This window comes from Meriones unguiculatus, chromosome X (genome assembly GCF_030254825.1).
Source record: "Meriones unguiculatus strain TT.TT164.6M chromosome X, Bangor_MerUng_6.1, whole genome shotgun sequence".
Classification (NCBI taxonomy): Eukaryota; Metazoa; Chordata; class Mammalia; order Rodentia; family Muridae; genus Meriones; species Meriones unguiculatus.
This window is the reverse complement of record NC_083369.1, coordinates 40,905,686-40,920,570: the sequence shown is the minus strand read 5'-3', so window position 1 is coordinate 40,920,570 and position 14,885 is coordinate 40,905,686. Positions and strand designations below refer to the sequence as shown.

General features: G+C 37.6%; 1 protein-coding gene across 1 annotated transcript; it reads right to left on the bottom strand.

Annotated features, from left to right (window-relative positions):
• Positions 1-1,292: 1,292 nt before the first annotated feature.
• Fundc2 (FUN14 domain containing 2) lies at positions 1,293-14,856 on the bottom strand. Its single transcript, XM_060375198.1, has 5 exons — positions 14,718-14,856; positions 10,939-11,089; positions 6,873-6,948; positions 5,912-6,043; positions 1,293-3,222 (listed from the first exon to the last, which is right to left on the bottom strand). Exons 1-5 carry the CDS (start codon positions 14,734-14,736, stop codon positions 3,145-3,147), a joined length of 456 nt encoding a protein of 151 aa, XP_060231181.1. The 5' UTR covers positions 14,737-14,856; the 3' UTR covers positions 1,293-3,144.
• Between the last annotated feature and the right edge of the window lie 29 nt (positions 14,857-14,885).

Genomic DNA, 14,885 nt, shown 5'->3' with positions numbered 1-14,885 from the left:
TCCTAGTCAATTAGGTCTCATCAGGACTGGCTGCATTGTCTTCTTCTGTGGCCTGGTAATGCTGCTTCCCCCTCAGGGGGAGGTAATTAAAGAGCAGGCCAATCAGTTCATGTCAGAGACAGTCCCTGTTCCTATTACAATGGAACCCACTTGGATACTGAACTGCCATGGGCTACATCTATGCAGGGGTCTTAGGTTATCTCCATGCATAGTCCTTGGTTGGAATATCAGTCTCAGAAAAGACCCCTGTGCTCAGATTTTTTGGTTCTGTTGCTCTCCTTGTGGAGTTCCTGTCCTCTCCAGATCTTACTGTTTCCCACTTCTTTCATAAGATTCCCTGCACTCTGCCCAAAAGTTGCCCATAAGTCTCAGCATCTGCACTGATACTCTGCAGGGCAGAACCTTTCAGAGGTCCTCTGTGTCAGGCTCCTGACTTGTTCCCTCTTTTCTCCTTCTTCTGATGTCTATCCTCTTTGCCTTTCTGGATAGGAATTGAGCATTTTAGCAAGAGTCCTCCCTCTTAATTAGTTTCTTTAGGTGTACAGATTTTAGTAGGTTTATCCTATATTATATGTCTATATGAGTGAGTATATACCGTGTGTGTCTTACTGCTTCTGGGATAGCTCACTCAGGATGATCTTTTCAAGATCCCACCATTTACCTGCAAATTTCATGATTTCCTTGTTTTTTTATTGCTGAGTAATATTCCATTGTGTAGATGTACCACAATTTGTGTATCCATTCCTCCACTGAGGGGCATCTGGGCTGTTTCCAAATCTTCACCAACCCTGTATCTGACAGAGGGCTAATATCCAGTATATATAAAGAACTAAAGAAGTTAAACAGCAAAAAACCAAGTAATCCAATTAAAAAATGGGGTACAGAGCTAAACAGAGAATTCTCTGCAGAGGAATATCGAATGGTAGAGAAACACTTAAAAGAAATGCTCAACCTCATTAGCCATCAGGGAAATACAAATTAAAATGACCCTAAGATTTCAGCCTAAGATCAAAAACTCAAGAGACAACACATGCTGGAGAGGATGTGGAGAAAGGGGAACCCTCCTCCACTGCTGGTGGGAATGTAAACTTGTACAACAGCTCTGGAAAGCAATCTGGTGCTTTCTCAGACTACTAGGAATAGTGCTTCCTCAAGATCCAGCTATTCCACTCCTAGGCATATATCCAAAAGAGGCTTAAATACACAATAAGGACACTTGCTCAACCATGTTTGATGCAGTTATTAATATATATACTATACACACAGAAAGAGCATTTAAAACATTGTAATGCTTCATATTAAATAATTGTTATTTATTCTGTAACAGTAAGGTATTATACTGATTTTTAAAAGGTATACTTAGATTTTAGTATTAAATACATACTGTAAACAAATGGCAAGTACTTTATAATAACTGATAAAACAAATATCATTTTATGTTTGCTATAGGCAAGCAATGATACATGGGGAAGTCACTCTCTTATGCTTCCAAGATAAATAGTGAAAAATCATTTTCAAACTCTTAGAAAAATATGTACCAAAGCAGGTTATACTGTCATGTATGGAAGAATGACTAATACATATTACAAGTAGAATAACTTATGTTGGCCCAAATAATATAAAAATGTAATGAGAAAATACAAATAGGTGAATCCTAAGTTTTAACTGGTAGTTTCAATTTTCAAATTCAATATGTCATTCTTTTTTTTGCCCTGGGTTTTGAGACAGGGTTCCTATATAGCTTTGGCTGTCCTGGACTCACTTTGTAGGCCAGGCTGGCCTTAAACTCATAGAGATCTGCCTTCCTCTGCCTCTCTAAGTACTGGGATTAAAGGCATGCCCCACCACACCTGGCTTCAGTATGCTATTCTTAAGGTATGTCAAAAAATTAGTTATCTTGAATGTATGACTTAAAAAATACACTGTTATACATGGGATCATCTATATAGCTAAGAATTCAATTGGGGCAAGCCTAACCTTTAACAGGGAGTTATCTTTATACAAGTAAATATACTTAATAAATATTTGAAATCTATTAAGTGGTAGGCCCTGTGGGGACAAGGAAGATGACAGAAGACTTGGCTTCTGGAAGATGAATTTTTAGTTGGAGTTGAGATCATTGTAACAGCCATTATGCCAAAATGTGAAGTGCACAGATTTTTATTTTAAAGAATAATTCTGATGGAGATTGCATTTGATGGAAATACTTTATTTCACATGTGCTCTTCTCAATTCTGAATGTCTAGAACATCTCTTTAAAATTCTTGCTTATATGTTTTATTTCATACAAATTGGATAAATAAACAGAATTTCCATAAAAGAATACTGCAACCCATAATATTTTAACAAATGTGGGAAACAGTTCAAATTTGAAAGCACAGAACCCTTTCTATGAAATAAATATATAATTTTTTTTTTTTTTTTTACTTCTCTCACCTAAATAATTTGAAAACAGCCATGAGATACAGTATGTGGTATGGTAGAAAACATTCCTGGTCTGGATCTTAATACCTATAAATGACTCATCCAACCATTCAATAATGAATTTCTTGTAGTTGTTTTCCATAAAGACCCACCTACCAAATACAATACATACATTATTTCATACATCTTTAATAGAAGTTCATTTTATATTCAATCTTTTTAGTTATAGTACTTACTTACACTGCCATTTTGGCAGGATAATTATAGCAAGTATAAATACCTCCCTTTCTATAGCCTAAAACCAACTCAAAGAGAATGCATATACCAAGATACCAAAATCGTACATGCTTAAAGGCAAATGTATTTGGTTCCTTTTCATGTAACATATACTAACATAACTACATGCTGCTTTTCCAAATCAAGTTTGGAAAAGGATCTTACAAAGTGGAAAAGGAACATTCTTTTTAAGCTATACATCAACCAAGTCAGGAGAGTACTGGAAAAGTTAACATCTACTGTCTCTTCCAACCTGTCACGCTCATGAGAAGGCCCGTATTAACCTTGTACAAGGAAAAGCCTATGGAAGCCATTCATATTTGCCACAACAGGGAGAATGGCACAAGAGAAGAGGAGGAAAAGTAGTGTCAACTGTCCTATGTTGGAGTCTAGAAGCTGCTGGCAACAAACAAACAACGAAAACAGAACAATGAAGTGAACTTCTTAGGATGCCATGCCGAGCAGAAAGCCTCCAAAAAATCCCCCAGTCACTAGAACATTCTTCTTTACAAATGACACAACCTGAAAAACACAAGATTTTCTACAATGAGTTATTTTGCTAAGGATGTTAACCATTTCTCTTACTGATGATTGTAAGCAAAGTTTTATTTTCTTATTTCCCAAAGCTTTCACCTCCCCTATACCTTCCTGCAAAAGTTTCTATTGATCTAAGGTTTGATGCATACATAGATAGGTACTCTGTATGGCTTTCTTAACGATTTATTATCTCTCCTGACCACTTCCCTTAGAATGTAAATGTGAAATACTATATCCAACATTCTGGCCTACTCATGTTTTTGTTTCTTCATTATGTGGTGTGTACGTGTACATGTGTGTATTTGTTGTACATACATGTAGATAAACAAGTGCACATACATATGGAGGGCTAAGATTGATGGGTGTCTTCCTAGCTCATTCCCACATTATATATTGAGACAGGATCTCTTTCTGGACCAAGAGATTACCATTTGAGCTAGTCTGGCTAGCCAGTTTGCTCTAGTGATTCTTGCCGTAGCCCTAGGACTGAAGGGAGGTCACCACACCCACCTGGCATTTATATGAGTGTTGAGGATCCAAAACTATGGTCTTCAGATTTGCATGACAATCACTTTACCCAATAAGCCATATCCCCCGGCCAAGCCAAATCATTTCTTGAAGTTAAGCACAGTGTCTTCACTTTCCAACTAAGTAAACCATTTTCACTATTAGATTCCCATCACTTTGTGAGTCAATCCTCCTTGCACCATTGTGTAAAAGTCTACAGTGTCTCTTCACTACCACTGTATTTAGGTGTCCTGGCTAGCTTTAACTGCCAACTTGACACAGTCTACAATTATCTGAGAAAAGAATCTCACTGAAAAATTGCCTAGATAAGTGGTTCTCAACCTGTGGGTCCTGGGACCTAAGACCATTAGAAAACACAGATATTTGCATTATGATTCGTAACAGTGGCAAAATTAAAATTATGACATAGCAAAGAAACTAATTTTATGGTTGGAGGTCACCACAACATGAGGAATTGTATTAAAGGACCACAGCATTAAGAAGGTTGAGAACTATATTGAGCTGGGCATGTGTGTACAGAATTGTCTTGAGTTAGTTGATGTTGGATGGCGCACCATGCTGTGGGCAGAACCGTTCCCTAGACAGGTGGTCATGAACTGTACAAGAATGCTAAGTGAGCATAAGCCTGTCTGCCAACCAGCAAACAGCATTCTCTGTGGTTCTTGCTACATGGTCTTTGGCTGTGAATTAAATTCTTTGGTCAGAGGTGGGATATGTGGGATAGCAGGCAGATAGCAAAGATTCATTTGTTTCTCCCTGCTCTAGATTTAGGATTAATGTGATCAGCTGCCCAAATTCCTGCCTGACTTCTCCTCAGTGATGGCCCGAAACCTAGAACTGTAAGCTTACTAAACCCTTTCCTCTCTTAGTTGTTTTCCGTAAGAATATTTTATCCCAGAAACAAAAATGAGCTAGGCCATTACGTCTCCTTGCCTCACTTCTACTGCAGCCCGTAACTCTCTAGGACTTCCATATTTTCTTAAACAAAGTACTACTTGAGGACAAAAAAATTCACTTAAATTTTTATATGTGTATCTGGGGGTATATGTATATATATGAGTGCATTGCAGTTCTCAGCCACCAGTAACTCTAGTTCCAGGGGATCTGATGCCCTTTTCTTGCCTCTACAAGCAGCAGGTACATACATGGTATACAGATATACATGAAGGCAAACCCCATACACATAAAAAAATAAAGTAATTTTTTTTTTGAGACAGGGTTTCCGCATGTAACAGAGTCCTGGCTGTCCTAGACTCACTCTGTAGATCATGCTGGCCTCGAACTCATAGAAAACCACTTGCCTCCGCCTCCCCAAGTGTGGGATTACCAGTCTGTGGCACCATGCCTGGCTGCTGGTACATGCCTGTAATCCCAGCAGGAAGAGGCAGACAGATCTCTGTGAGCTGGAGGCCAGCCTGGTATACAAAGCGAGTCTATACAAAGCAAGTCCAAGACAGCCAAAGCTACACAGAGAAACTCTGTCTTGAAAAAAACAAAAAGGCATGCACCACCATACCTGGCCAGTAAAGAATTTGCCATCTGGCTATCTTCAAGCCTACCAACCCATTATCCAAGCATTTCTATTAGTCATGTACAGAACAGATTTGGCTATTTCAAAGATAAGCAGGCATAGAGATAAAATGTAACTTGTTCACAATGACAGTACACCTTACCCGTTGTGGTACCCCTGTTCCTATAAGAACTAGTTAACTACAACTACTATCTTCATCTCCTTTGTATTCACATTCACTGACAAAATTCATCAAATAAGTCAATTACTAAACTTTACAAGAGGCTGGAGAGATATCTCCAGGGTTAAGAGCACTGGCTATTCTTTCAGAAAATCCAGATTTAATGCCTTCATGAACTGGGTGAGGTAGTATATCGTTGTTATATTAGCATTCAAGAGGCTGAGGCAGAAATTTAATAAGGACAGCCTGGGTTACATGAGACCCTGTTCCCTGCAAATTGTCTCTACAGTAATAACATTCTAAGACTGACATACAGCTAGAGCTTTTGTCTCATAGCTCCAAGATCTTTGTAAATATAAAGTTTTTTTATATTGCTGAGAAAATTTTATATCCCATCTTGTACACAAAACTGCCTGTACTTTTCATATACTAAATCTAAACAAAGCAAGTCTTACCTCCTCAGCTTTACTTTTGACGTCAGTTGGTATCTGGTTATTCTTACGAATCTTCAACTGTTCTTTGGCTTTTTTCATGTCTTTTTCTACTCTTTGCCAATCAACTTTGATGTACCCAGTATGGTTTGCCAGCTACAATTTAATAGTGATAAAAAAGAAATGAGAAACATGGTCTTTGTTATTTCTTTCTGTCTAGATAAAACATTAAGTAGGTAATCAAAATTCCTCTCACTTTCTATTTTTAGAGACATTTGCTATTTTTTGTTTATGATCGTCAGGCAAAATGTACATTCTATATTCAAGGTTCCATGCTTGATAGCAAAATTAAATAAACGTCCTCAGTTGTTGGCAATCCTTTAATGTATATGCTGAACTTTGCAAAGTTTTAAGTAAAATTAAAAAATAAGATGGTAAAATAAAAGTCAAAGTAGTAAATTCAATGTAAACTATTTTCAAGGAATTGTGGACAGAATAAATCTGACTCAAGTATGTTGTTTCTGATAAATTAGGGTTATCCATTACACCATAAATCAATTAGTTACCCAAATAAACTGGAGAAAATATGTATACACACACACACACACACACACACATCATATATATGTAAAGTAAACATTAGCACTTATTAAAGGGAAGTTCTTATACAAAGCAATAATAATTAAAAAAAAAAAAACAAAACATTTGGGATTGAGAGTTGGCTCAGTGGTTTAGAGCACTGGACTGTTCCAGATGATCCAAGTTCAAGTCTCAGTACCCATGTAGTGGCTCTCAACCTTGTAAGTGTGAAATAAAATGTGAGTAGGGATTAAGACTTCACTCAAATGGTTAGTAGCACTCGAAATAGTACACAAAAACAAATGTATAAACTATTTTAATGTAATATAGCCAGGGCTATAATTCTAACAATATGTTAACAGGCAAGTGGAATTTCTAAACACTTAGGAAAACTTAACATACAAACCTTAAGGAGAAAGAATCCACCTCCTACAGCTGTTGCAGCCAATTTTCCAACCTTCTGGAATACGAAACCAGTACACCTAGGAAATCAAACCAAGATCAGACAATGCGACAGGCTGTTAGCTGCACACAAACCTGAACTTCAATGCTCATATCCTACTTACCTGGAGGTGACCTAGCTCCTTCCTACCATGTACAGAAACAGAAGGCCATTTATAAGTACTCATTTTACATTTCAGAGACAACACTAGCATCCTGGCCCATCTCACCTCTACCCAAAACTTCCAAGGATGTTTCAGTTAACAGGTTTCCCTTCTCCCAGATTCACTTTGTTCTCTGTATAGAGCAGGTGTTCCCACTACCCCTGAATTCTCAGTATTCCCTCTGTTCAATGTTCTTTCCCTACCACCTCCACTATTTTCTCTCTTGTTAGTCTCTGTTCTCCCTTCTCTTGCAGATATGGCCATATCCAGTCTGCTTCTTTTTCTCTTGGCTCTGGATTTTTTCAGATGGCTCTGAATGTTCTTTCTCTCTTATCCATAATAAAAATTTCTCCCCATCTCCTATGATGGAGTGGCCATTTCAGTGTTTTGTGTTTTTTTTAAAGATTTATTTATTTATTTTATGTATATGAACACTGTTTTCAGGCACACCAGAAGAGGAAATCAGATTCCCTTGCAGATGGTTATGAGCCACATGTGGTTGCTAGGGATTGAACTCAGGACCTCTGGAAGAGAGGTCAGTGCTCTTAACCGCTGAGCCATCTCTCCAGCCCTTCAGTGGTTTCTTTACTAAGCCACTTGCTTATACTAAGAATACGTTCACGTACCACTATAAGAAGCTTGTCAATTAAAAATGTATATGCAGGCTGGGCATAGTAGTGCATATCTTTAATTTCAGCACTCTCGGAGGCACAGGCAGGCGGATCTCTGTGAATCTGAGCTACATAGAGAGTTCCAGACAGCAAAGGCTCAAAAAATTATATACAAATATTCTAAACACTGGAAGAAATTTCTTTCTTTCTTTACTTTCTTTCTTCCTTCCTTCCTTTATTTTTTGAGACAGGTTTTCTCTGTGTAACCCTGGTTGTTCTGGACTCACTTTGTAGACCAGACTGGCCTCGAACTCACAGAGATCCGCCTGCTTCCCAAATGCTGGGATTAAAGGCCTGTGGCACCATGTCCAGCAAAAGGAAGACATTTCAAACTGGATTTTTAAAGGAATCAGGCTGGGGAGATAGCTTAGTGAGTAAAGTACTTGCTGCAGAAGCATGAGGACTTCAGTTCAAACCCATATAAAATTAGGTGCTTTAACAGAGTTAAATCTATCTATATGCTAAGTACAAGAGACTTACTTTAAAAAAAGACAAGAGGAAAATCCATGTATGTGTTTCTGCTGCCTGCTGTCCTGTGTGCTTCTTTTCTTGCTGGATTTTGTTATGAAGTTGTAACTCTGAGTAAAACAGCTTTGAGTTCCATGAATCCTCCTAGCACAATGGTTCCCAACCTTCCTAATGGTGTGACCCTTTAATAAAATTCATCATGTTGTAGTGACCTCCAGCCATAAAATTATTTTTGTTACTACTTCATAACTGTAATTTTGCTACTGTTATGAACTATAATATAAATACCAGTGTTTTCTGATGATCTTATGTGATACCCAGGAAAGGGTTGTTCAACCCCCAAAGGGGTCATGACCCACGGGTTGAGAACCACTGTCCTATAAGCCTGTCAAACACAATTATATCTTGAGGATTCCCAAACTCTGCAACCCAATAAATGACTTTTAAGAAAATGTGTTTCTATTATACAAGCAATAGATTTAAAAAAAATGAAAATTTTACACTTATTATAGCATCAAAACATAAAATATTTATAGGTGTTTAGGAATATACGCTGATCATATATTGTAATATATTGACCTTGTATCAATAGACTATATATTGCCTACAAAGCTGAAAGAAGAAAAAGTGACAGTGATAAGATCAATATGATATTGTCATCAAGACAAAACAATTTTTAAGGAATTATTTTTAAGTATTTTGTTTTGGTGTGTGTGTGTGTGTATGGCATGGTATGTTCTGTGCATGTGTGCACATCTATGCTTGCCATGGCATATATGTGGAAGTCAGAGGACAGCTTGTATGAGTCAGAGCTCTCCTTTTCCCCTGTGGATCACTGAGAATGAACTGAGGTCCTCAGGCTTTATGGTAAGTGCCTCTGCCCACTAAGATATTTTACTGGCCCACAGAGAGATCAATTTAATGGACAGATGGCCAATTGTTTTTGTTGTTGTTTTGTTTTTTCAAGACAGGGTTTCTTTGTGTAGCCTTGGCTGTCCTAGACTTGTTTTGTAGACTAGGATGGCCTCAAACTCACAGTGATCTGCCTACCTCTGCCTCCCTGAGGTAAATTGATTTTTGATACAAGTATAAAGACATGGGATTAAAGCAAGTCCTGTTCCATTCCCTTTTCATGTATGCTTAGATTGTTTCTACTTTCAGGTATTAAAAATAATAGTAGGAACATTTGTGTGAAAATTTTTATATAAGCATCCACTTTGATTTATATTGCTTAAGTGACAATAAATAGTATGGCTCAGCCATACTACAAGTGTGGTGTTATACAACACCACTTGGGAGACAGAAGTAGGAGGATCACAAGTTCTGGACCATACTTGAAGCGCCCTAGCAGACCCAGGCCTGGAAAACATACTGCTAGCAGGCCTTGCCCTTACCCCTTCCCTCTCCTTTGTAAACCAATAATTATATCCCTAAAGCTAGCCACCAAACTCTACTTCCTTATTTGGACACTTACTTATGGCAGACTCATTCCTGAAGATGACTACCAAAGCCCAGCAATCAAAGATGTTTTGACTTTTTTATTCCTTTTGTGTTTTTCTCTTCTGTAACTGCTATAGCCAAAACTTCAAGCACTATTTAAATGAGAGGGGAAAAATGGGCATCCTTGCCTTGTTCCTAATTTTAGAGGAAATGCTCAAAGTTTGTTTCCACTTAAGATAACATTGGCTACAGTTTTGGTTGTACATAGTCTTTATTATTTTCAGGTATGTTCCATCTATTTCTAAAGTTTCCAGACCAAAACTTTTATCAAGAAGTCAGGTTGAACTCTGTCAAATGCATTTTAGTATTAATTGGAATAATTATATAGTTCCTGTTCATAAGTCCATTTATATAGCATCTTACATTTGTTGAAGCATGTATATAGAACTAATCTTGCCTTTTTGGGATGATTCACACTTGATTGTAATGCACAATATTCTTAACTTGTTCTTGAGAATTTTGACACTATGTCCATGAAATAAATCAGTCTGTAGTTTGCTTTTTCTGTGTGTCTTTAGACAGTTTTTCGATCAGAATAATATTGACTTTTATAGAATAAATTTGGTAGTGTACCTTCACTTTCTCTTCTGCCAAAAGAAATAATTTCCTTTATTTATGGCAAAGGAGACACATGGTTCTCCAGTTAACATATGCTAGTGCCACCTATCAGCATATCAAGGCCTAGGCTAGCCTCTAGGCTTCCTCAGGTCCCTATTCACAAGTACTTGTTATACATTTCAGGGTCCCCAAACTAGTCTACTGGGGGTTCCCTCCCCATAAGTTACTCACCTTTCTATAACCTGGCTATTTTAACTATTTTCTGCTCTTGCTGTTCTCACTATACTTTCTTTATTCTTTATCCACTGCTAAAGAGAATAATTAAAATAGTCAGGTTATAAGAAAGGTGAGTAACTAGGGGGGAGGCAGAAGAGAACCAGTTTTACAAGTTCTTGGGGAATGTTATTTATCTAACCACCAGAGATCCTCCTATAGTCCAGGTTGAGGCCATTTCTGGATATTTGGACTGCCTTTTGGAGTTTGGGGGATTGGAGTTTCCATTGGACCTGTCAGTAGCATGCAAAAATATAAATAGTACTTTAATTTGATGATTCACTACACATTCTGACCAAATTCAGAGAAGTCAGTGTGTTTTAATTAATTAGACAGTTTTTATAATTGTGCTACTAAATCAGGCACAAAAGAATTGCAAATCTTTAACACCACTTACCATCCAGTAACACCTCCTATTAACAGCTGGGTTGCTACACTATACTTTTCAGCTGATGGCCCAGATTCCTGCCCAAACAGCTTACGCCACCATGGTTGCTTTTTAGTTAATTCTACAAGATCCAGTGCCTCAAATTTTCCATCAAAGTTCCCTATAAAAGAATTAAGAGATGCAGTTAGTGATTGTTGGGAAAGGAGACATTTTCTTTAGTGCTATAGCATTGGTAAGGTGCCTATGCACTAATAAACAATCTCTCACCCTTGTCCTTGTAAATAACCCTAATGAAACTCAATGGGGCATCAAAAAAAAAGTATAGGGAAGACAAGACAACAATTGAAGGGGATCAGCAGGAATAGGGACGAACAAAAAAGGGGTGAAAATATTTTCAAAATATACAGGTACACAAAAAGTAATAATAAAATCTATCATTGTATATGATTAGCTATATAAATATTTTTAAAAAGAATAAGAAAATATTTACTTTTATACTAAATTAACACCATTCTTAAATAGATTAAGGAATTTTTTAAAAGTTTTAAAAATTATTTAATTAATGTATTTATTTATTACAGTTTATTCATTTTTTTCTTTTTTTAATTTTTTTCTTTAGTAATTACACTTTTTTCACTTTGTATCCCCTCTGTGGTTCCCTCCCTCCTCCCATCCCAATCCCTCCCTTCCTCCACCCTCTTCAATGCATGCACCTCCCCAAGTCCACTGATAGGGGAGGTCTTCTTTTCCTTCCTCTGATCCTAGTCTATTAGGTCTCATCAGGAGTGGCTGCAGTGTCTTCTTCTGTGGCCTGGTAATGCTGCTTCTCCCTCAGGGGGAGGTAATTAAAGAGCAGGCCAATCAGTTCATGTCAGAGACAGTCCCTGTTCCTATTATAATGGAACCCACTTGGATACTGAACTGCCATGGGCTACATCTGTGCAGAGGTCTTAGGTTATCTCCATGCATAGTCCTTGGTTGGAGTATCAGTCTCAGGAAAGACCCCTGTAGTCAGATTTTTTGGTTCTGTTGCTCTCCTTGTGGAGTTCTGTCCTCTCCAGATCTTACTGTTTCCCACTTCTTTCATAAGATTCCCTGCACTCTGCCCAAAGGTTGCCCATAAGTCTCAGCATCTGCATTGATAGTCTGCAGGACAGAGCCTTTCAGAGGTCCTCTGTATCAGGCTCCTAACTTGTTCCCTCTTTTCTCCTTCTTCTGATGTCTATCCTCTTTGCCTTTCTGGATAGGAATTGAGCATTTTAGCAAGAGTCCTCCCTCTTAATTAGTTTCTTTAGGTGTACAGATTTTAGTAGATTTATCCTATATTATATGTCTATATGGGTGAGTATATACTGTGTGCATCTTTCTGCTTCTGGGATAGCTCACTCAGGATAATCTATTCCAGATCCCACCATTTACCTGCAAATTTCATGATTTCCTTGTTTTGTATTGCTGAGTAATATTCCATTGTGCAGATATACTACAATAAATCAAAACGACCCTAAGATTTCACCTTACACGCATAGCTAAGATCAAAAACTCAAGAGACAACACATGCTGGAGAGGTTGTGGAGAAAGGGGAACCCTCCTCCACTGCTGGTGGGAATATAAACTTGTACAACCACTCTGGAAAGCAATCTGGAGCTTTCTCAGACAACTAGGAATAGCCCTTCCTCAAGATCTAGCTATACTACTCCTAGGCATATACCCAAAAGAGTCTCAAGTACACAATAAGGACATTTGCTCAACCATGTTCGTAGCAGCCTTATTTGTAATAGCCAGAAGCTGGAAACAGCCCAGATGCCCCTCAGTGGAGGAACAGATTAAGGGATTTTTAAGCAACAGTTATAATAGCGAATATACAAATATTCTATTTTAAATAGTAAATTATTTCTGAAATTCTGGGTTGAAATTTTGGAAAATGACTAAAATATACAAATTTTAGTATCTGTATGGCAGCACCTTGAAAACTTAGAATTAATTAGTCGTCTATTGTTTTTCCTCTCAAATTTAAAACCAATTAAACTGATGTAGGAAAACCATACTATTGAATAAAAGCATTCTAAATATATATTTTAAAAATTTAAATCTGTAGGAGCTATCTACAAACCAATTTTCTGTATTACATGGATCTCCAGTGATTAAGTAAACAGACAATGTTTGATTGGATGATTACTAATTTACTAGACAATGTGCTTAGTAACAAATTCTCTAATTTAATGCACAGAGAAAGGTAGGTACTATCTATTAATCCCATTTTGTAATCAGGAAACAAAGCTCTGAAATGTAGTGTATAGACAGGTAAAGAAAACAAGCTAACAAAATGTCTAATCCCTGGTTTGTCCAAAATTACCTTGTTTACCTACTATATTCAGTCCTTCTTCCCTGGAAACATACTGCATTAAGATAATATCAAAAACTTATCATGTAAGGTTGTTTAGAAATAAAGGAAAAAGCCAAGAATTGTCATTTATAAAAAAAAAAAAAAATAGAGGGAGCTAGATCGGTGGCTCAGAGGTTAAAAGCATTGGCTATTTTTCCAAAGGTCCTGAGTTCAATTCCCAGCAACCACCTAGTGGCTCATAACCATCTATAATGAGATCTGGTGTAGGCACACATGCAGGTGGAATATTGTACAGATAATAAATAAATAAATAAATAAACAAACAAATCTTTAAAAAAAATAGAAAATAGAGGCAGAATCAGAGATGATCAATATAGTAAATAAAGCAAAAATTTTCAGAATGTTTCACACATATATAATTGGAGTCCAAGAAAATTATCAAAATAGGAGAAAAGTAACATTCAAGAGACATGCTGATGTGACTCAAGCAAGAAATGCCAAGTAGAACTCATGAACAAGGGAATGAAGGGTATTTAAATGAGTATCCATGTTGTTATATAAATGAATACTATTGTATAAAACAGTTCCTAAGGTATCTTGTAAAACTTAAAATATACATAAAATTAAGCAGGTGATTTTTAAATTATCAGCAGGCAAAAAAAAAAAAGAACAGTAAACTACAGAACACTCCCCTCCTAAATTTAAGATTAAGAAAGTCAAGCCTATGAGCTACACTCCTGCCTGAGTTTCAATATCAAGATGTTCATTTTCTCTATAATATAATCCTTATTTTTTTAAAGTCTCTTTTAATCCCAGCACCCAGAAAGGAAAACAAGAATTACCATAAGCACTACAATTATGTAAGACTCAAGATTTCTCAGAAATTCCTAGATATTCTGTTTAGCAATTGCATCGTGTGTGATGTTTACAAGCTTAATGAATTGACTGACTTAACATTAACCAAAATGGAGTAAGAAGCATAACTTTAAAAGTGCGCCACTGGAGTTTTCGTTTGAGTAGGGCGACTAAAAGTACCATCTTATATCTCTACTGTTTTCAGAACCATCAATAAATACAATTAGGAAAGGACCAATGAAAATGAAGGTGTGAGGTGTCTGAGAAGCACTACGAGACAAATACACTTCGGTCAGGGGACCAGATTGATTCTGAGAACAGAAACTGAATCTCCCTAGGATACCTAGGTAGGGGCGGCGCTGGAAGGCTGGAGGAGCTGAACAGAGATAACGTGCCAAGGCAGCTTAGTCACCAGCCTGAGCATGACCTTGGCCAGGCCAGGCCCCAGAGTACCCGCCTGAAAAGACTCCGCCCAGGTACTATTGAGGTTCCCGCGACACGAGGAACCCAGGAGATGCTCGACCATCCCTCACTCTAGACCAGGAAGGTGGCTGCGCCCCGGCCCTTCCGCGCGTGCTCCCTCCTTTACCTTGACTGGTCGCGGCCATTTTGAGGAACTAGTATCGCAAGGACACAACTGCTGGAACAGGAACAGGCTTTAGTCATTCGCAGCTGGCTTCCGGCAGATGGGGCAGATTTTTTCAGTCCGAAGGCAACAGAAGAGGGCGGGCCTGCCGCAGTGAGACGTCTTTCCTGT